This window comes from Vipera berus (genome assembly GCF_964194415.1).
Source record: "Vipera berus genome assembly, chromosome: 1".
In the NCBI taxonomy this organism is placed as follows: domain Eukaryota; kingdom Metazoa; phylum Chordata; class Lepidosauria; order Squamata; family Viperidae; genus Vipera; species Vipera berus.
This window is the reverse complement of record NC_138202.1, coordinates 155,574,909-155,593,371: the sequence shown is the minus strand read 5'-3', so window position 1 is coordinate 155,593,371 and position 18,463 is coordinate 155,574,909. Positions and strand designations below refer to the sequence as shown.

Genomic DNA, 18,463 nt, shown 5'->3' with positions numbered 1-18,463 from the left:
CTACTTATTGCATGATACAAATTATATCAATATGAGGTAATACAACAGCTTTGGATTGAGAGAACTATGAACATTTCACAGCCAACCTGTAGGATCTCTGCATGTAAACTTTTATTGTGTTTGCCAACGCTGCTTGCTCAGCCATTTATATGGGCTTGCCACCTGCCTTGACAACTATATTTACTATTTATACAAATGGGATTGACATTAGAATTCATAGTAATTTGTCCCCCATTTTTGGCTCATTTATAAACAATATCTATATCCTACATTGAAATAAATACAAAAATGCTTTCTTTCAAAACATCCAGAGTTTGAGGTAATTTGACATTTCTGCTCATTGCATTAAGTATTTTTGTTAATTGGTATTGTAATACTATGCCAGCAGACTATAGCATCTGTTGTGCCACTAGATGGCATCCATTTACATCAAATTAATTTAAAAAAATTAAACATAGCTACTCTTGAAAGGTAGGGACGTGGTGGCTCAGTGGGTTAGGACGCTGAGCCTGTCGATCAGAAGGTCGGCAGTTTGGCGGGTCGAATCCCGAGTGCCGCGTAACAGAGTGAGCGCCTGTTACTCACCCCAGCTTCTGCCAACCTAGCAGTTCAAAAGCACGTAAAAGTGCAAGTAGAAAAATAGGGACCACTACGGTGGGAAGGTAACAGCGTTCCGTGCGCCTTTGGCGTCTAGTCATGCCGGCCACATGACCACAGAGACGTCCTCGGACAAGCGCTGGCTCTTCGGCTTTGAAACGGAGATGAGCACCGGCCCCTAGAGTCGGAAACGACTAGCACGCATGTGCGGGGGAACCTTTACCTTTACTCTTGAAAGATTACTGTTCTCTCATAAGATCCCAGACATTTTTAATGTAAAGGTTTTAACAAATTGTTCTTCTAATTGTAAATATAATGAATGGTATTGGCATGGGATATCATAAGAAATCATGCAGATGTATAGTTATACAAGCTCTCCTTAAAATATGCAAATAATGAACATCTTCATTCATACAGATCCTGTTTTCTAAAAAGTTAAATGAGGCTTTCAACAAATTATTGCAGTTTTCTGTCCACAGCTCCAGCCAGTCAGTCACACTTCATTCCACAGTGCTATTACATTCCTCCTCCCATCTGACTTTCTATCTAAAAGTCTTTCAGCATTGTGTTTTTATTGTTTTGTTTTTAATAATTTTTATAATTTGGGCTTTAAGTCTCTTGTGTCCTCAGTAAAGTGCTGTTTGACTAAAAGAGAACCAGCAATTGTAAGAATTGTGGTTATTAATATGGTAATATAAAAGTAGAACCTGCAACAAAACATTTGCAAAATTGAGTACTGTGCTCAGAATTATGGCTAATCCATGCTTTGTCCACACATTTCCCCGCTTTTTAATATCCAGTATTCTGGGATCACTGAGCAGTTAAGTTCTTATTATATAACAAATCAGTTTACTACTGCATTTATCCCATTTTCTTGGTTCACACAATACATTGAATCACATACTGACCAATTGCACTAATGTTTGCATGAAACAGTAGGCTATTAAAAAACTATAATTGAAATTAACCAAGCTTAGTGTAATGTAATATAATCACAAGGATTTGTTTAACTGAATTGGTTAGCTTTATAAAATTCATGTCTTAAGGTCTTTGAGAGGTGCTGCTCTTTCTACTCAGCCACTATGAAACATACTGTTGGCAGAATTATGAGAATGGCCTTCTTGGTATCTGCTCTAAGTTTTAGAAGTCCCTGTGAGGAAGATCACACTAGTTTCATATATTATCTTTTTGCTAGAAGCTAATGTGTTTAATTAGACAAGCCTTGAAATTTAGACTGACTTTTGATGAAGCAGATTTTAATGGTGTTATGTAATTTATTTCAGTCTTAGGCACATTTTAAGCAGAAAAACCAAAAGCAAGATACCACTACATGTCGCTTGCTGCATCTGAGAATAACACCTCTATTAAGTAAAATAGCAACCATACATTTTTTCCAACTTTAAATGTAAGTAAGAACAACTATTTGAATATCATTGGTGGCTGGCTTTCTAGCGGTTTATGTACTGGGAAATGTCATCTTCCATGAATGGGAGACGGGAGTTGTCAGGAATTTGTGGCATCCATGGCAACCAAGGGCTTGTCTCAAGTTACCATGACACAAACTATTGTGGTGCAGCCATGATAGTAGTATTCACCTTGGAGGAATTCATGATCTGAGGATAAAGGACATCAATATCAGTCTGTTGTCATGGTTCATTTGCTGGAATTCACAGTCAGCACCAAACTCCATAGGGGGATTGATCTACTCCATGTACCTTCTGGATCCACTTTATTTCCAATGGGCACTTAGGGAATTTCCCAGCAACCATGCAGATAACTCTTGGATAGATTGGCTGAACTTTGGAGGATCAAGATAGGCAAGGCTTTTAATGGAGTTGCTCTGAAGTGGCCTGACTCTGTTGCAGATCCAAGAGGGTCTTTTCCAAATACTGGGGGTCTTTATGGGGGAGAGCACTGGAAGAGAAGATGACTGAAATATTATCAGACATAGGCATGAGCCCTTTTCCATGGTTACTACATTCTCAGAGGACCTTCTAGCAGCATTAATTACAAGACTGAGACTTTTGGAGGCTTTAGGAACTTCTGCCTGAGCAATTTGCTAAGCATTTTGAGGATAATATCTCTTGAAGTAAACTAAGCTGGGATCACCCAATAAATATTAGAATTCTCTTGATGTCAAATTGTGAAACCTTGATAAGCTTTTCTCTCTCCCTTTTATACTCTGGATCAGTCTGAATTTCTTCCTTGCCCTTTCCTATCTTACTGGGCTAAGCTGATGCTTTTATAATACAGTAGGTGTTGCGTATTTTCTTCAAGACCATCTGAATCCTTCTCTATACTCTTATACTGAATCTGAGTTGGATGGTAGATGGGCCGATACTGATGAGATGATAGAAATAATGTTTTGCCAAGTAATTTGAGACTTTTCAAGCCTGTGACACCTGAGGAAGTTGACAGTATCCTCTGTAGCATGAGCTCAGCCATCTGCAAGTTAGAGCGTTGCTCTTCTTGGATAATACAAGAAGCCATAGAGGACACAAAAGGGCAAAGATCAAGGAGGTAATAAATATGTCTTTGGCGGAAAGACATGGCCTTGAAGGAGGTAGTTAAATGTCCCTTAAAAATTTATCTTTGACCCAGCCATCTTGGGGAACTTTTAACCAGTCTCCAACCTGCTACTTTTGAATAAGTTGTTGCGATGATAGTTGTGTTCCAACTATAGAGTATCCTAGCTGATAGATAGATTATCTCAATCTCTCTTAATCAGGATTTATACATTGGTAACTTTAAAAAATATTAAAAATTACATTATAGAAATAAAACTAATACAAACTATAAAAAGGAAAAAAGAAAAGATAAACATGCAAAGAAAAAAATGAAGTAAAAGGAGAAAGAATCAAAATGAAGTATAAACAACTTTAACAACTTATTACTATCTCTTAAACTATAACAATCTCTTCATCCTGCATCTCATCACATTCTCTGTAAATCTTTAAAATATCATCCATCCTAATTAGCAAAAGTCCAGTAATGATTACCAGAAATAACAGTATATTCTTTTTTTTAACTTGATCGAATAAAGTGATTAAATCCCTTCCTTTTATGTTTATATCTCATTTTCTATCTTTAATCAAATTCCCATACTTCATAATTCCAATCTAATCAATATTCAATTTATTGCAGTCATAGGTAAAGGTAAGGTAAAGGTTCCCCCGCACATGCATGTTAGTCGTTTCCAACTCTAGGGGCCAGTGCTCATTTCCGTTTCAAAGCCGAAGAGCCAGCGCTTGTCCGAGGACGTCTCCGTGGTCATGTGGCCGGCATGACTAGACGCCAAAGGCGCACGGAACACCTTCCCACCGTAGTGGTCCCTATTTTTCTACTTGCATTTTTATGTGCTTTCGAACTGCTAGTTTGGCAGAAGCTGGGACGAGTAACAGGCGCTCACTCTGTTACGCTGCACTTGGGATTCGACTCGCCAAACTGCCGACCTTCTGATCGACAAGCTCAGGTCCTAACCCACTGAGCCACCGCGTCCCTTATTGCAGTCATAGACCAGTATAAATAATAAATAAAATAAAATTTAAGACGTTCAACATATAATATGCTGAGACCTGTAGAGTCTGAGATGTATAGAGGTTATAACACTTGCTCTTGGTCAGTTGAGAAACTTTCTGGTGGCTGGGTAACTGTGTAAGCTTTCTGATGCTTTCTAACTATGTAAGGTAGCTGGCAGAGGTGACAGTATACTGTATCTGTTGTGTATTGGTGACAGGAAGGTTGGAGACTTCCGTAGATCTGCTTGCCTCTCTGCATCCTTTAATTTTTGCTTCAGGGTTTGTTTCGCCTGATCATTACCCATGTTAAGAATTGTAGGGGGAGAGCAGCCTGGATTTCAAAGATTAGATTCAACAGCCTTGATCCAGGTGGACTGAAAACTGTCTCCAAGAATTAATGGCGCTAAGCCTTGAGGATAGAAGTTGAGTTTTAAGGAAAGAGTTATAGAAGCCAAGACAGACTGTTGACTCAAGTTTTACCATACGTATCTCCAGTCGTAGATGTGCGTTTGAGATATAGCGTGGTATCTGGAGAGAGCTGCTCTTATGAATTTGGATTGTACCCTTTCCAGAGAGGTGAAACACAGACCTGAGGGATGAGGTGCAAACAGAGTCCCATTAAAAAGCTGAGCCTGAAAGAGCTTCAGTGAGGCTGGAACAATGTTCTCTCTTGGATCAGAAAAAAATAAAGGGTGGCATTAGCAGATCTTTGTCCAGGAGCAGTAGCATATTCACAGTGGGCTTTCATTGAGCCAGTGGTTAGTGGTTAGGGACTCTAGAAAGTCTGGAACTTTGTTTGTCTTACTGAGTCTTAATTTATCTAAATCTAAATCTGAATAATGAATATAAAATACTTTGCTGATGTGGCTCTACCGCTCTGAACTAGAATTTTCCTACATGTTCATAATTTTTAAAGAGATTTAATATGGATTGTAATACTGAAGGGTGACACAGATTTTCTTTTATTTGTACACATACCTATTGGGAAACTCTTCAGATAATTTGATTATAGTAAATGGTATGCGTGCAGTTTGGAGGGACTTTTAAGCTGTACAAAAACTAATATGCAAAACAGTTTTAAGACACAGGATTGCCAGTCTTGCATAAGGCAATATGGCTGAAAGGCTAGTACACAGCTGGGTAGAGCAACATTCTTTCCAGTACTACATGAGAGATTATCTCTAATACCTGACTGGGCAAGATGCTTATCAAATAGTAAATAGCATATACTATTCTGATTTAGGCAAAGTGCCTGGCAGGTAGCAACACATTCAGAAGTAATGTGAGAGACATACTGGTAAGTATCCATCCATCTGTAAAATTAGAATTTCTACCATGTCAAATAAATGCATAACATTGTAATGCAGCTTAACCTCTCTGTCCTCTCAAATGACATAGATCTGGACATAAATAATCTGTTGCTTAATATTGAAACTACAGGTTTTTCTTTTACTGTCTGGCAATCAAAAAATACAACCAGAAGTTTCATTGGAAAAAGAAAAATGCCGTGGTTCTAATTAAAATATAACTTTTATGATTTGGACGGTGCTGTTTTAATACATTTTACGGTTATTTTAATATGGATCTTTCTTCAGGTAGAAATGGTTCTCTGCCAATAGGAAGACTGTAAAAATGGTTTTGCTAATCTTAGTTGTAAGTCTTCAACCATTCAAAGGTGTAAAAATGGTTTTGAGAAATATCTGAAAATGCATATAGGATACTGAAAGGAAAAGTGGAGATTTAATTTGGGATGCGCAAAACATTTTGTCTTTTCAGTCCCAAAATGGGCCACCTGAATGTTCCAGAAGTGATCAACTGAGCGACGGGCATTAACAGAAAAGGACCGTTTTAAAGTTGGATCAGCTCCAAAGCACACAAAATAGAAAGTACCTTTTCAAAATTGGAACACTTCCAAAACAGAATGACTAATTTCGAAGTTTGAACCCCCTGTTTCAGGGACACAATTCAGGGACACATAACAGAATATTGTGAACTTCCTTGAGATTCATAGCCCCAAGTGGTTGTTTATGTCTAACAGTTAAAAATTTTAGAGGATCTGATCTAAAATATATAGTAGAATATACCTAAGAATAATCAATGTACAATAAGAATAAATTGGCAGATGTATCTAATGAGGGTTCTTATAGGATTCAAATACTCTAATAAGTTTAGAAAATGAACATTATTTCAGCAACCCTGAAAGGTAGTGACTTTGTGAATTTATTAATTTAAATTGTTGCAATTATTTTTATGAATAAAACATACATTGGTATGATTAATATTTTTAAAAATCTTGCAGGTTTTCCCATTTTGTGAACTTTTTTGTATAAAAGAACATTTTTGAAGCAGTTCTATATGTCTACTCTCCATGATGACTTATATGAGAATGCTACGGCGCTTCATAATGAAACAGTTTTCCCAGAAGAAACTTTGGAAATTTACATTCGTTATTTTTGCCTTCTTAATAATTTTGGTTCTGTTACAACGAGAAGTAGGTGTCCAAGAATTTAATGAGGAACCTGGAGTGCCATCTCATGATGAAAAGAAAAGTGTATTAGATCTAGTGTTAAATGCTGTGAACAACATTAAAGCTGCAAAACCAAAAATGCAAATTAAAGCACCTCTTAGGCAGACTCATAATGCTGAACAGAAGCATTGTTTACCAGGATATTACACAGCTGGCGAACTGACTCCTTACCTTGACCGTCCCCCTCAGGACCCTAATACTCCAGGGGCTTCTGGTAAAGCATTCAAAATCATCAATTTAAGCCCAGATGAACAGAAAGAGAAAGAGCACGGTGAAGAAAAGCATTGTTTTAATTTATTTGCCAGTGATCGGATTTCTTTACATCGAGATCTAGGACCAGACACACGACCTCCTGAGTACGTTGAAATGTATTTGGATCTAAGAACAAATATTCTAGTTTTTGATTAAAAATATGTAAAATGTTGAAAAAGGGTATCTTGAGCTTCTATTTCTGTATTAAGATGTGAACTGTGACTACTGTTATTATAGCTTCCCCCAAGCCACATCATCCTTGCGGAAATAAGATTGGCCCCCATCTTGACACTCTTATAGTCTTTCTGAAGACGTGATTTTGCCAGTGGGCCTGGGGACCCCATGGTGATATGGGGCCATCAAATGATTGGTTTGATTGTTGTCACCAGGAGGGTGTGGCTTTATTAGATTTTGTATTGGGATTTTTTTTGGTAAGTCGCCTGGTGTTACTGAGTAGGATGGCTATAAAAATTTCTTAATAATAACGTAATTGCTAATTCTTACATCTGTAGGTGTAGCGTACAGATACATACCTACATTTGAAATAGTTGATAGCAAATGATGCATCTAAAAATATTAAGAAATCTTGAAAAAATTATATGGGGTTGGAGCACTTCCAGTACGTTGATTAAATTCTTAATGCAATTTTCCAGCAGTAGAAATTTTTTTATTTTAAACTTGTTTATTTTAAATTTGAATAGTTTGCTAGTTATGATGCAGGTTTGTGGGAAATTATTATAAATCTTTATATTCCCTCATAATGTCAGTCTTATGAGGTGGATTAGATAGGAAATTTGACCAGATGAGCTTATTCTACTTTATTGTAGCCTAGATTAGTAGAATCTTGCAAGTCTGAAAGTATAGATCTCATCCCAAGGAATTAGTAAAGGCTTCTTCTGTACCTCTTACCCCACCCAATTTTCAGCTGTGGATTAAGCTGTCTCTTATCTGAGCATTCCCTAGACAGCATCTCTGGGCCAAGTCATTTCCACATACCATTATACACAATGTGATACAGAGATTATCATTTTATTGTTTTAAATGAGATTCTTTGAAAATACCTGTGCCATGTTACTTTTGTTACATGTTTTTTAAAGTAACGATTAAATAGTTCTACCATATGTGCAAAGCTCATTGATAAGTGTTTTATCGATGCCATGAGTATCAAGATCTGACATTTCTGATTCAATTTTTTCCAATAAACTATGGTTTTATCCTCCAGATGTATTGAACAGAAATTTAAGCGTTGTCCTCCACTGCCTACTACAAGTGTTATCATAGTGTTTCACAATGAAGCATGGTCAACTCTTCTGAGAACAGTTTACAGTGTGATGTATACTTCCCCTGCAATATTATTGAAGGAAATAATTTTGGTAGATGATGCCAGTGTGGACGGTAAGATGCTGTCTCTAAACTATAGATTACTTTCATATTTGGTTTTTACTAATTAATATAACCTGAAAATATACACATTTTTCTTTCTTCAGTAAAGAATGGACAGCCCTTTCAAGGGATGAAATATCCACCTCCATATACTACGCCAACAGTCACATAGAGATAGTCCTTGACTTAGGACCATTTGTTTAGCAACTGATTGAAATTACAACAATGGTGAAAAAAGAGACTTAGACTAGTCTTAGCACAACTGCTGCAACATTCCCACAGTCATGTGATCAGAATAGGAGTGCTTGGCAGCCTATGGTTTGCAGTGTCCTGAGGTCACTGATCACCATTTGTAACCTTCCCAGACAACTTTTTATAAGCAAAGTCAGTGGGGAAAACGGGATTTGCTGATCAACATTAGTGATTTGCTTAATGAATGGGGTGTTTTACTTATCAACCTTGGCAAAAAAGGTTGTAAAATTGGGCAGAACTCACTCAATGATCACCTCGCTTAGTGATTGGAGTTCCAGTCCAAATTGTGGTTGTAAGTTGAAGTCTACCTGTACAATATATATATATCCACATATGCTTTTAAGCTGAATTAGTTTGCATGCCCTTTCTTTTTGGCTCAGTTCAATCTAAGTCAAATTATGGTTAAGATTATTTTACATCTAGATCTCAGTTGATCAAGCTAGAATTGGAAATGTGCCAAATTGTTTTAGCAGTATATTTGGACTAGTTGGTTTTATGCAATGCTTGATGTGATGCTAAACCTGATAAATTACTATCAAACTATTCCTCTGTCTTAAAGGGTTGCTACGCTATAAAGCAGGAACACTTTCTAATGAAGTTCCTCGGTGATGGAAAATAAAGGAGATGGAATTCTAAATCATATGTAGATAGCATTACATTGAGAAGCCTAAAGATGGATGTATTTGAATTAAGTCACAGACTTTCTTTGCATACTACACTTACTAAGATTCCTATTAAAAGAATACAGTGCATCAATTCATCCTGGTAGTTCTTCCCCTACAGTCGCCATTACTGGATGTTTTAGGACTTAACAGATTGTTGAAATACAGGATGCACATTCTTTCTACCCTCACTTAAGCAGTAACTGAAGCCATTAAAGCAATTGTGGGGAGGCTCAGTACTACAAACAAGAGAAGATTAGGCATATGTGTGCAACATATCTTGGTTCTGAGCTAATCAGCAATATCTTTTTTGTTGTCAAAGGGGAAAAGTAGCTTGATATTACATGCTTAATCATATACGTAGTAGAATATGGCATAGAATGTGCCCCTTTGTCTTGTTAATCAGTATTTTCCTAGTGTATTAGTTGTCCATTTTCAACTTTTCCTTCTGTCTTCCGAAAGCCTCATTCTGATTAGAACAGCTCATGTTGTTTCAGATTGTTCCTGTTGCATGACACTGCCACAACCATTCATGCAATTGAGTAATATTCTAAAAGTGCCTGTGTGTAGTCCATTGTGATCTAAGATTATCATTTTCGATTGTGTATATGTAGGACTTGTGGGAATATTATTGTCCTGAATGAATGATAAATGTGATGCACATTTTTTACATAGATCGTAAGGCTGATTCCTGCTACCTGTCATTGATACTGGATCATTATAAGAAATTCGTATGAGTAATTCATATTGAGAACAGATTTTTTTAAACAATATTTCATCAACAACTTATTCTCTTTAAACATTGGCCATAGTCTCTTAAGTCAAAATTAACCTTTAATTTTTCTTTTAAAATGTAACACTTGTCTATAACAATATTCAAGTGCTTGATTGTAAAGCCAAATTGGTTTAAATAAGACAAAATAACATTCATTTGATTCCAACTAAATATATGGATCACTTTTTTCCAAAAGCACAAAAATTTGCCAGAGCTTAACTTTACTAGTAGATATTAGCAATTACAGTTTTGCTGGATTGAGGTGGTACTTGTTTGGTCACTTGTTCATCTTTTAGTAATGAGATGGTAAGGAGGCTTTTAGAACTGTAACCATGGTCATTGAAAAATTACATTATTTTTTGGTTTTCTTCACTGAAAAACTGATCCTAACAAATAAATTTTAACCTTATGTTCGTTGAAGGTATAGAAAATAACTTGTTTTCTTTTCAGACTACTTGCAGGATAAACTAGATGATTATGTGAAACAGTTCCAAATAGTTAAAGTTGTCCGACAAAAGGAAAGAAAGGGGCTTATCACTGCTCGGTTGTTAGGTGCTTCAGTAGCTACCGGAGAAACCCTGACTTTTTTGGATGCACACTGTAAGTATGCCTAGATAGTTCACTGAGCACTAGAGGAGCATAAAGTAACTTGAGACATATTATCCTATTTTTGCCACTGAATTTCTATCAAATCTAAAATTGGGATGCACTGATTTAGGGAAGCTACTGTAGCTCATTTCAGGATCAAGTTGCTTCTGGTGAGCTCTTTTCAAAATTGGAATCAGTATTCTGAGGTCAAGGTGTTTGAACCGCAAAACATGTTGCATGTCTCTAAAGGAATAATAATGTGAAAAATATGCTAAAATACAATAAAATAAATGCTTACTATGTGTGTGATTTTCTTTTGAATTATTATTTTTAATTTAATAGAAGCATGGCAGACGACAGGCTTCATCTTGTTAGAGTAGGAAATAGTTTTTTGTTTCTTAAAAGATAGATTCTCAAGTAGGTATTTAAATATATGGAGTTACATCACAAAATCTGCCATGCAAATGCATAAAATGGTTGGGATTTTTATAGTGTTACAGAGGAACTGAGAAAATAGAGAAGCTTTAGAATTCCTTTCCCCCACTGCATCATTGAGTCCTTCGGGAAAGGGCGGTATATAAATCCAATAAAATAAAAAATAAATAAATTTAATATGCTATTTCTCAAACTTAAGAATATTGAGGTATTGCCATCATAACTTAGTATTTAGAAGTCCAGAACTTAAACAGTACACTTCTTAAGATTAGTAAAGAGAGTTGAAGGCATATCTCAGCAGGATAAGTCTGGTGTTCAAAGGTATATTATTGTATGCAGTATAATTCATAATTAGTTGCAGCAGAAACGAAATTGGGAACTAAATGTAAAGGCAAGCAACTACTTCTAAGTAACTCCAAAATCCAGAACAGTTCACATACATTGATCCTATCTTACAGTTCAAGACTTGAAATAATTGAGTAATTCCAAATAAGTAAGTGAATTCTTGCCAGAGAATTGTTAGACAGAAATAAGTGATTTGATAAAAAAAATACTTACGAGCACGTGTATATTTCCTTCTCCAGTGGATCACGTTTTGTCAGAACTCTCTGCTATGGCCTGTCCGTCTTGGGTGGCATAGCTCATAGCTTCATTGAATTACGCAAGCCCCTTCGCCACGACAAGGCAGTAATCCATGCAGGGGCTTTATCCACTAGAATGAAACTAAAATCATTGCCCAGTAAATGGCGCTGTGGATCTCCACGATTAGAAAACGCAAAGTGTTCTCTGCCCTTTTTCAGGACCATTCGTGCCTTTCTAACAACACCTAAATATGTCAAGTGCTGCTGACTGCTCACTTGTTAGAAGTGATTGTTCTATCAGGTCTTCTAAAACGTTTATGAACTCTGACCAGGAGTACGTTTCAGGATCTAGAAATATGGAAAGAAAAACATCTCTGAACTTGCATGGAATACTTTCCTTTCCTTGAATAACAACAGGCTCCCAATTCCTTGCACATTTAAAATTCAAGAAGAGTTTGCTTCCAAGCACCTGCAGAGCTTAGACTTTTCAAAAGAAAGGTTAAACCAATAAAATGTTATAGTATCAAAAAATAAGTAAATATTGACAGAATTTAAACAAAAACAACTAGTGATATTGCCAGAATTTGTTCAAGAACAAATTGAAGTATACTTAGAAGTATACTGAATATACTGAGATTTAAGTTGATTTTTTTTTAAAAAAAGCAGGAAAGAATAGGACATCTTGACAAGGCCAAATACCGATTCCTAATTGGCTCACGCACCAAAAAAGGAATAAAGTTTTGTTTTTCTTTATTATTTCTTCTTTCCTAGGTGTGATCACTAAATTTTAAACATTATATATGAAAAGGCACTTTTAATTTAATGTTCCTCTCAGCTAATTCAAAATTCCTTTCAGTAAACAGGAGAAATAAAAAAACAAACCTAACCTGTTTAGAAGTTTTCTTTTGGGTACTTAGACTTTTGACAAGAGAGTTGAGTGTGAGGAAACAGAATTAGTAACTGAATATTATTACTTTGCTTTCTTACCTTTATGTACAGTAGTAAGCAGAAGTTTGGTAGTTCCATTTCTCAGGACTTAGACTTAGCTACTTGTAAAATGTATAAGGCAAGAAAGATGAAAAGAAAATGCAGCTGCTTCTTTAGAATTATTTTGTGAAACTTCCCTAGGACAACTTGTTAAATTCTGAAAAATTTTCTGCAGTTGATGAATGTGTATGCTGTTGAAAGAACTGCAGTTGAATAAGAAATTAAATTTCACTGATTTCAGAGAAGCATCCAAGTTTATTCATAGATTTAGTTGACCATTTTCTTACATAAACTAAATTAAAGCAATATAAAAGAATTAGAATTTGTCTACATCTGTTTAAATCTTTGTTCTTGCTCTTCTTTGTGCCTTTGTTTATATGTCGGCTTTTATTTACCAAAATAACTATTGAATTAAGTTTGAAAACTGAAAAATACATTTAATATAAAATATAATAAAACAATATTTGTCTTATTCACAGGATTAATTAAAATTTTCAAGATTTTTTAAAATATTTATATGGCTTCAGACACATTTAACTTTTTTTCTTTTGAATAACTATTCGGCTGTGAAAACTATTTAAAATTATATTGTCCCTTGATATTTTGTGTTATTTAATGATAATTGTGTGTAAACTGTTGAGGTATTTATGAAATTGATAAAAAAGTGTTCTGTGGAACAGTTCTTAAAAATAATTTTCAGGGACTAAAATTATAGTTGAAGTGTATTTGAAATGTTCTTGTGCAGGTGGAAAAACGGCTCATTTCTTTCTTTTAGGTGAATGTTTTTATGGATGGCTAGAACCTTTACTAGCCAGAATAGCTGAAAATGATACTTGTGTTGTAAGCCCTGATATTTCTTCTATTGACCTCAATACTTTTGAGTTTAATAAACCTTCTCCTTACGGTCAAAACCATAACAGAGGAAATTTTGACTGGAGTTTATCCTTTGGCTGGGAATCTCTTCCTGAACATGAAAACAAAAGAAGGAAAGACGAAACTTATCCTATTAAGTAAGTAATGAAACGTGAGTTATTCACTTTTTGTTATCCTTTTTTGTGAATAAAATACAAAAGAACAAAAGTTCTATGTTTTTATGTATCTGGCTATCCAGTTTTCATCTCTTAAATATATTTATTGCACCCAAAGAAAGCCTGGTCCACTTAATGTGTGCAAAAATTAATATAAAATAAGTTCTATCCACTAAGTGTAAACGTTGCTTCAAAATGAGATGGGTGGCAACTGTTGTGATTCAGGGTCAGCCTGTGGGTTCGGCAGTTGGGTCGGACGACTCAGAGGAGGAGGAGGGGGGTGTTGAAGACCTTGCTGAGGGGGTTGAAGATCTTGCTGATGAGAGCCCTCAGCCAGGCCCCTCCCACTTGGTCACCATGGAGACCCAGCTGTGTGAGCCTGACAGCGTGGATGAAGATGACCCACAGCTGGCCCTGTTCAAGGATGCCCGATGCAGGAGGCAGTCAATTAGGAGTAAACAGAGGAAGGCAATGGGGCTTCTCGGAAGGAGGCAGAGAGAAGCCACGCCCTGAACTCTATATAAGGGGAATGTGTGGGGAGGGCTGGTTTGCTGAAGGCAACCGCTCGGATAGTTCATGTTTCTTAAAGCTCCTGTTTCTTGGTTTGTCTTGTTCCGTTTGTTTTTGTTGCAATAAATTTGGCAGGCGTAATTCCAGCCTCTTGCCTTCTTGAAAAAGGGGTTGTCCCTGCCTTTTCTGCAGGGCCGGTAGCAGGCTGGTACAGAACAGCAACTAAATTTAATAAATAAATTAAAAGTGATACATAACTGAATAACTGCAATGCAAACTTTGAAAGAATTCCATGCTAATATTCCTAAGTGTGGAGCAATTTTCCTCGGGTTTTGTGAAGGAGATGGGAGAGATGTACTGTTTATTCAGCCCTGAGAAAGTAAGAAGTATCAGAAAGTAACTCAGAACAGTCCCACCATGACCTTTGTGTTGTCAAGTTTCTGACGGATGAGCTCTTCAAAGAACTCTGAGGCATTGTTTACCTTAAAAGTCTTTTATTAGAGCAATATAACATCGGCAGTGCTTGGTTAAAGCCGGAATCTGGATTCCCCTCCCCAAAGCACAATAATATTAAAACATAGTTCCCTCCTTTTGTTGCTGTCATAAATCACATTCTCCAATTAGTTTGAAAGGTAAGTTCTCCCTCCTTAGCTTAATGCCCAGTTCTTTCTTATCACCTCTTATTACATTCAACCTTGAAAATGCTCCACTGCTATGTTATTATGTCTAACGTATCCCCCATGCATATTCTTCCTTCCCCCTCCCTTCTTCATCTAAATTTAACTCTAAAAGTGATATACAAGTAGAAATATAAAATAGCTGCTGCTTCATCTTTTGTCAAAGCAAGAACATCCGATGTTAGAGCGTTGACATTTGTCTTTAAAAGGGAGTGGTGAAGGTTTTGGACAAGGCTTTCTGTTAATTAATCCTACAATAATAAAATAGAATGCCGGAATCTCTGGAAAGCTCTTTCCTGACACTGCTTGACAGGTTGGCCTATCTCAAAAGGCTGACACCTAGGTTCAATAGTTTGATTAACTGTAAATGGATTGTATATGGGGAAGAGTTGATTTTAGAATTTTTAGAATCTTGTGGAATACAGGCTAGATATAATTCATGAATGAAGATAAATACACGTGTCCCAGGATATTGTTGCAGGATCCAATCTGTGTCAATCACCAGGGCCAGAGGTTTAAGCTTCCAAGCTTTCGGACTTGTGCTGGAGCCCATCTTCATGGAACTTTTCTCTCTCTCTTTCTTGAGAGAGAAGCTCCCTAAGGACGGGCTCCAGCACAAGTCCAAAATCTTGGAAGACTAAACCTCTGATCCCGGTGACCGACCCAGATCGGATCCTAGATATAATTCGCTTGAAATTTACATTGGATTTTAGTTTACTTCTTCGTAATGACTGACTTCTGAAAAGTTATTGAACTTGTCGACTTTTCATTGATTTAATTTTACTGTAGCAATATTACTATATTAGGCTGGAAGCATGTCAAATCAAGTAAGTTTATTTATCCTCAGATATCAAAAGCCCCCAGGAAAACTCTTTTCTGTTTCTGATTTTGAAATGGCTTGCAGTATAAGTTCAGACGGCAGTCAGTCATTTTCACAAATGTATGTTCCACTGCTGTTGATGTGTTGCTTTCGCTGACTTTGATACAGAATTATATTTAGTGATGTCATTTCACTGACATACTGTTCTGTTAGAATAGACTAAATCCCACTGTTCTTTCACACACACTCCAAATGTTCTTCAAGAAGCTGGGATATGATTGCAAAAGAACAGAATTGGTAAGAAATTTCATTGTATGAGGGGTTTTGCACTTGTATAACATTGGATATATTTGCTTGGTGGTGTTAGTTCAGTTGATCAGATTTATTTGAATCAGATTTATTCTCTCCCTCCCCCCAACTTCCTCCCTCCCTCTCGCAGAACACCAACTTTTGCAGGAGGTCTTTTTTCAATATCAAAGGACTATTTTTATAGAATTGGAAGCTATGATGAAGAAATGGAAATATGGGGAGGAGAAAATCTGGAAATGTCTTTCCGTGTAAGTTAATAGAGTATTCACATGTCTTTTACTGGCAAAATGACTATCTACATTGGGATAAAACTTCTTAAACCTTTAGTTCCACTCTGCAGACAGAGCAGACAAATTAACCATATGATAATGATGGGATAGAAAAATAAAATGATCGTGTAAATTCTAGGAGTGGTATCCTTGGTTTGGTCAGCACATTATTTATTAATTCATGCTTAATTCATATTTTAAAAAAACTTCATTTTAGTATTATCTGTGTGGCAATGCAATACTTTAAATCTTTTCGGTACATACATGTACTCTGACCTGATAGCAGCTACTAAAGGTTTTACTGAGTACAGTTCTGTATTTTTCAGGTGTGGCAGTGTGGGGGGCAGTTGGAAATTATACCTTGCTCAGTTGTGGGTCATGTGTTTCGCAGCAAGAGCCCCCATACTTTTCCAAAAGGGACTCAAGTGATTACCCGGAATCAAGTTCGCCTTGCAGAAGTATGGATGGATGAATATAAATATATATTTTATCGGAGAAACACAGAAGCAACAAAAATTGTTAAACAAGTAGGTGGCGATGGTGGTGGTATTAGAAATCAGTTGCTTCATTGAAATTCTTGGTGAGCAAAAATTATTATTTATTTAGGCACTATGTATGATTTGCTTTGCTTGGCAAAATATTGAATAGAATAACAGCCAGTTATAGTTTATTTAATATTTCACAATATCGGAACCTGAGTAATTGAGTCAGGTCCATCTGTCTATTCATCAGATTAGAATTGGAAGAATTTCATTAATCAAAATGAAAGAATTGAGAAAGCTTGAATATGCTTTAAATAAATTAGAGTTAATCACTTGAGTGAATATTAGAAAGCTAGTTCTAGGACTATGCTTTTTTTTCTTCCTAGCATTCTTCTCACAAGTGCAAGGTATGCTTTTTTTGGTTCAACTGAGTGTTGATCCATTGGTTGTGACAGGAATTGACCAACTTATCGCCCAAGCTTGATGCCATGGGTTGAGAGTGAGTGACTGGCCCAAATCCATGCAGGCAACTTTCATGCCTAAGGTGGGACTAGAATTCATAGTCTTCTGGTTTCTAGCTCGGTGCCTTTAAATGTATACCATGTGTGCATCTGTGTCTATGTGTGTGTGTGTTTATGTGTATGCGTATATAAGTACTTTGGATAAGTACCATAAAGGACGTTGGCTTATTTGATAAGAAGGATAAATATGCTTGAATTTGTCAGAGAACTCTATAGAAGGGGAAGCATTGTCGCTAATTTGGGTTACTGGAAGCTTATGTGACAACAGTGAGTCAAGGGGAAAGAGATAAATCCAGTTTTTAAGGCTTCCCTAGTATACAGGTAGGTCCTCAAACCTATCTTGTTTGTTTAGGGTTTTTTTTTAGTTTAGTTTAAAAAAAATCTTATTGTTTCAAGTACTTACTCATGAAAGCTATGTCTTAAGCAACTTAGGAAACCTTTAGAAGAAATGTAAACATCACAAAGTGAATTACTTAAACTTAAAGGCTTTATGTATTCCGAGCTCCTATCGGCCAGGAAAAAGTGTGTATTTCTATTTTCTGAGGACCCAGCGTGAAACCCAGAGTGGAGACCACTTACATCCTAGAGTTACTCTCTGCTGTGTGAGAACATGGTGTTGCAAGCAACATGGCCTAAATCAATGCTGCTTTACATACTTAACATTTACTTTACATTTTAAAACTAAGCTCTTTAAAACCCCCGCTATCTAGTTTTCTGCTGCAAACAAATGTCATAGCAGAAGCTGATTTCACAGAAGAAAGCAGGGAAAGGTTGCAGTGGGAAGTAGTGGTGTGTGAATGGCAAAAAGCAGCTCTGCACTGATAATGATAGGCAAATAAATGGTGTACAGGGAAATCTTCGCTTATATAGCAGATGGCGTTCTTCCTTAAGCTGAAGATGTGCTGAAGCTGCACCGGGCTTTCAGGAACCACTAAAAATGCACTCACTACTTCATGATTCTCCTGGAGGCACTGTGTTTGGCGGCTCTTCGATTTGCAAGGCAGAAGCATCATCCACCATTTGAGTTAGATCTCATTGCTGGTCAGCAGCCTGTTTGTAATTAGGAATTGTTCGTAAGCCAGAGGTTCATAACCTGGAGACTTCCTGTTATGCATATCAAATGTACTGAGATCTCCCATTGTCCTTTCCTCCACTGAATGTTATATATCAAAAACCTGCTCAAGGGTGAAATGAGGGAAGCTACAAAGATGGTTTAGCCAGAGCTGATTACTGCAACCCAATTCAGCACTCTTTTATTATAGTGTTGTTGTATCTCTCTCACTCCAAAAA

The 18,463-nt window shown here is 36.5% G+C and overlaps 1 protein-coding gene across 1 annotated transcript in view; it reads left to right on the top strand.

The window, feature by feature from the left end:
• The window catches only part of GALNT3 (polypeptide N-acetylgalactosaminyltransferase 3), a 34,619-nt gene that overhangs the window by 3,585 nt on the left and 12,571 nt on the right, over window positions 1-18,463 (top strand). The window contains exons 2-7 of the mRNA XM_081321799.1: window positions 6,415-6,998; window positions 8,117-8,289; window positions 10,417-10,566; window positions 13,333-13,567; window positions 16,032-16,149; window positions 16,497-16,697. Of these exons, the coding sequence (XP_081177925.1) occupies window positions 6,484-6,998; window positions 8,117-8,289; window positions 10,417-10,566; window positions 13,333-13,567; window positions 16,032-16,149; window positions 16,497-16,697 (1,392 nt within the window). The 5' untranslated portion in view covers window positions 6,415-6,483. The remainder of the gene's footprint in view (window positions 1-6,414; window positions 6,999-8,116; window positions 8,290-10,416; window positions 10,567-13,332; window positions 13,568-16,031; window positions 16,150-16,496; window positions 16,698-18,463) is intronic.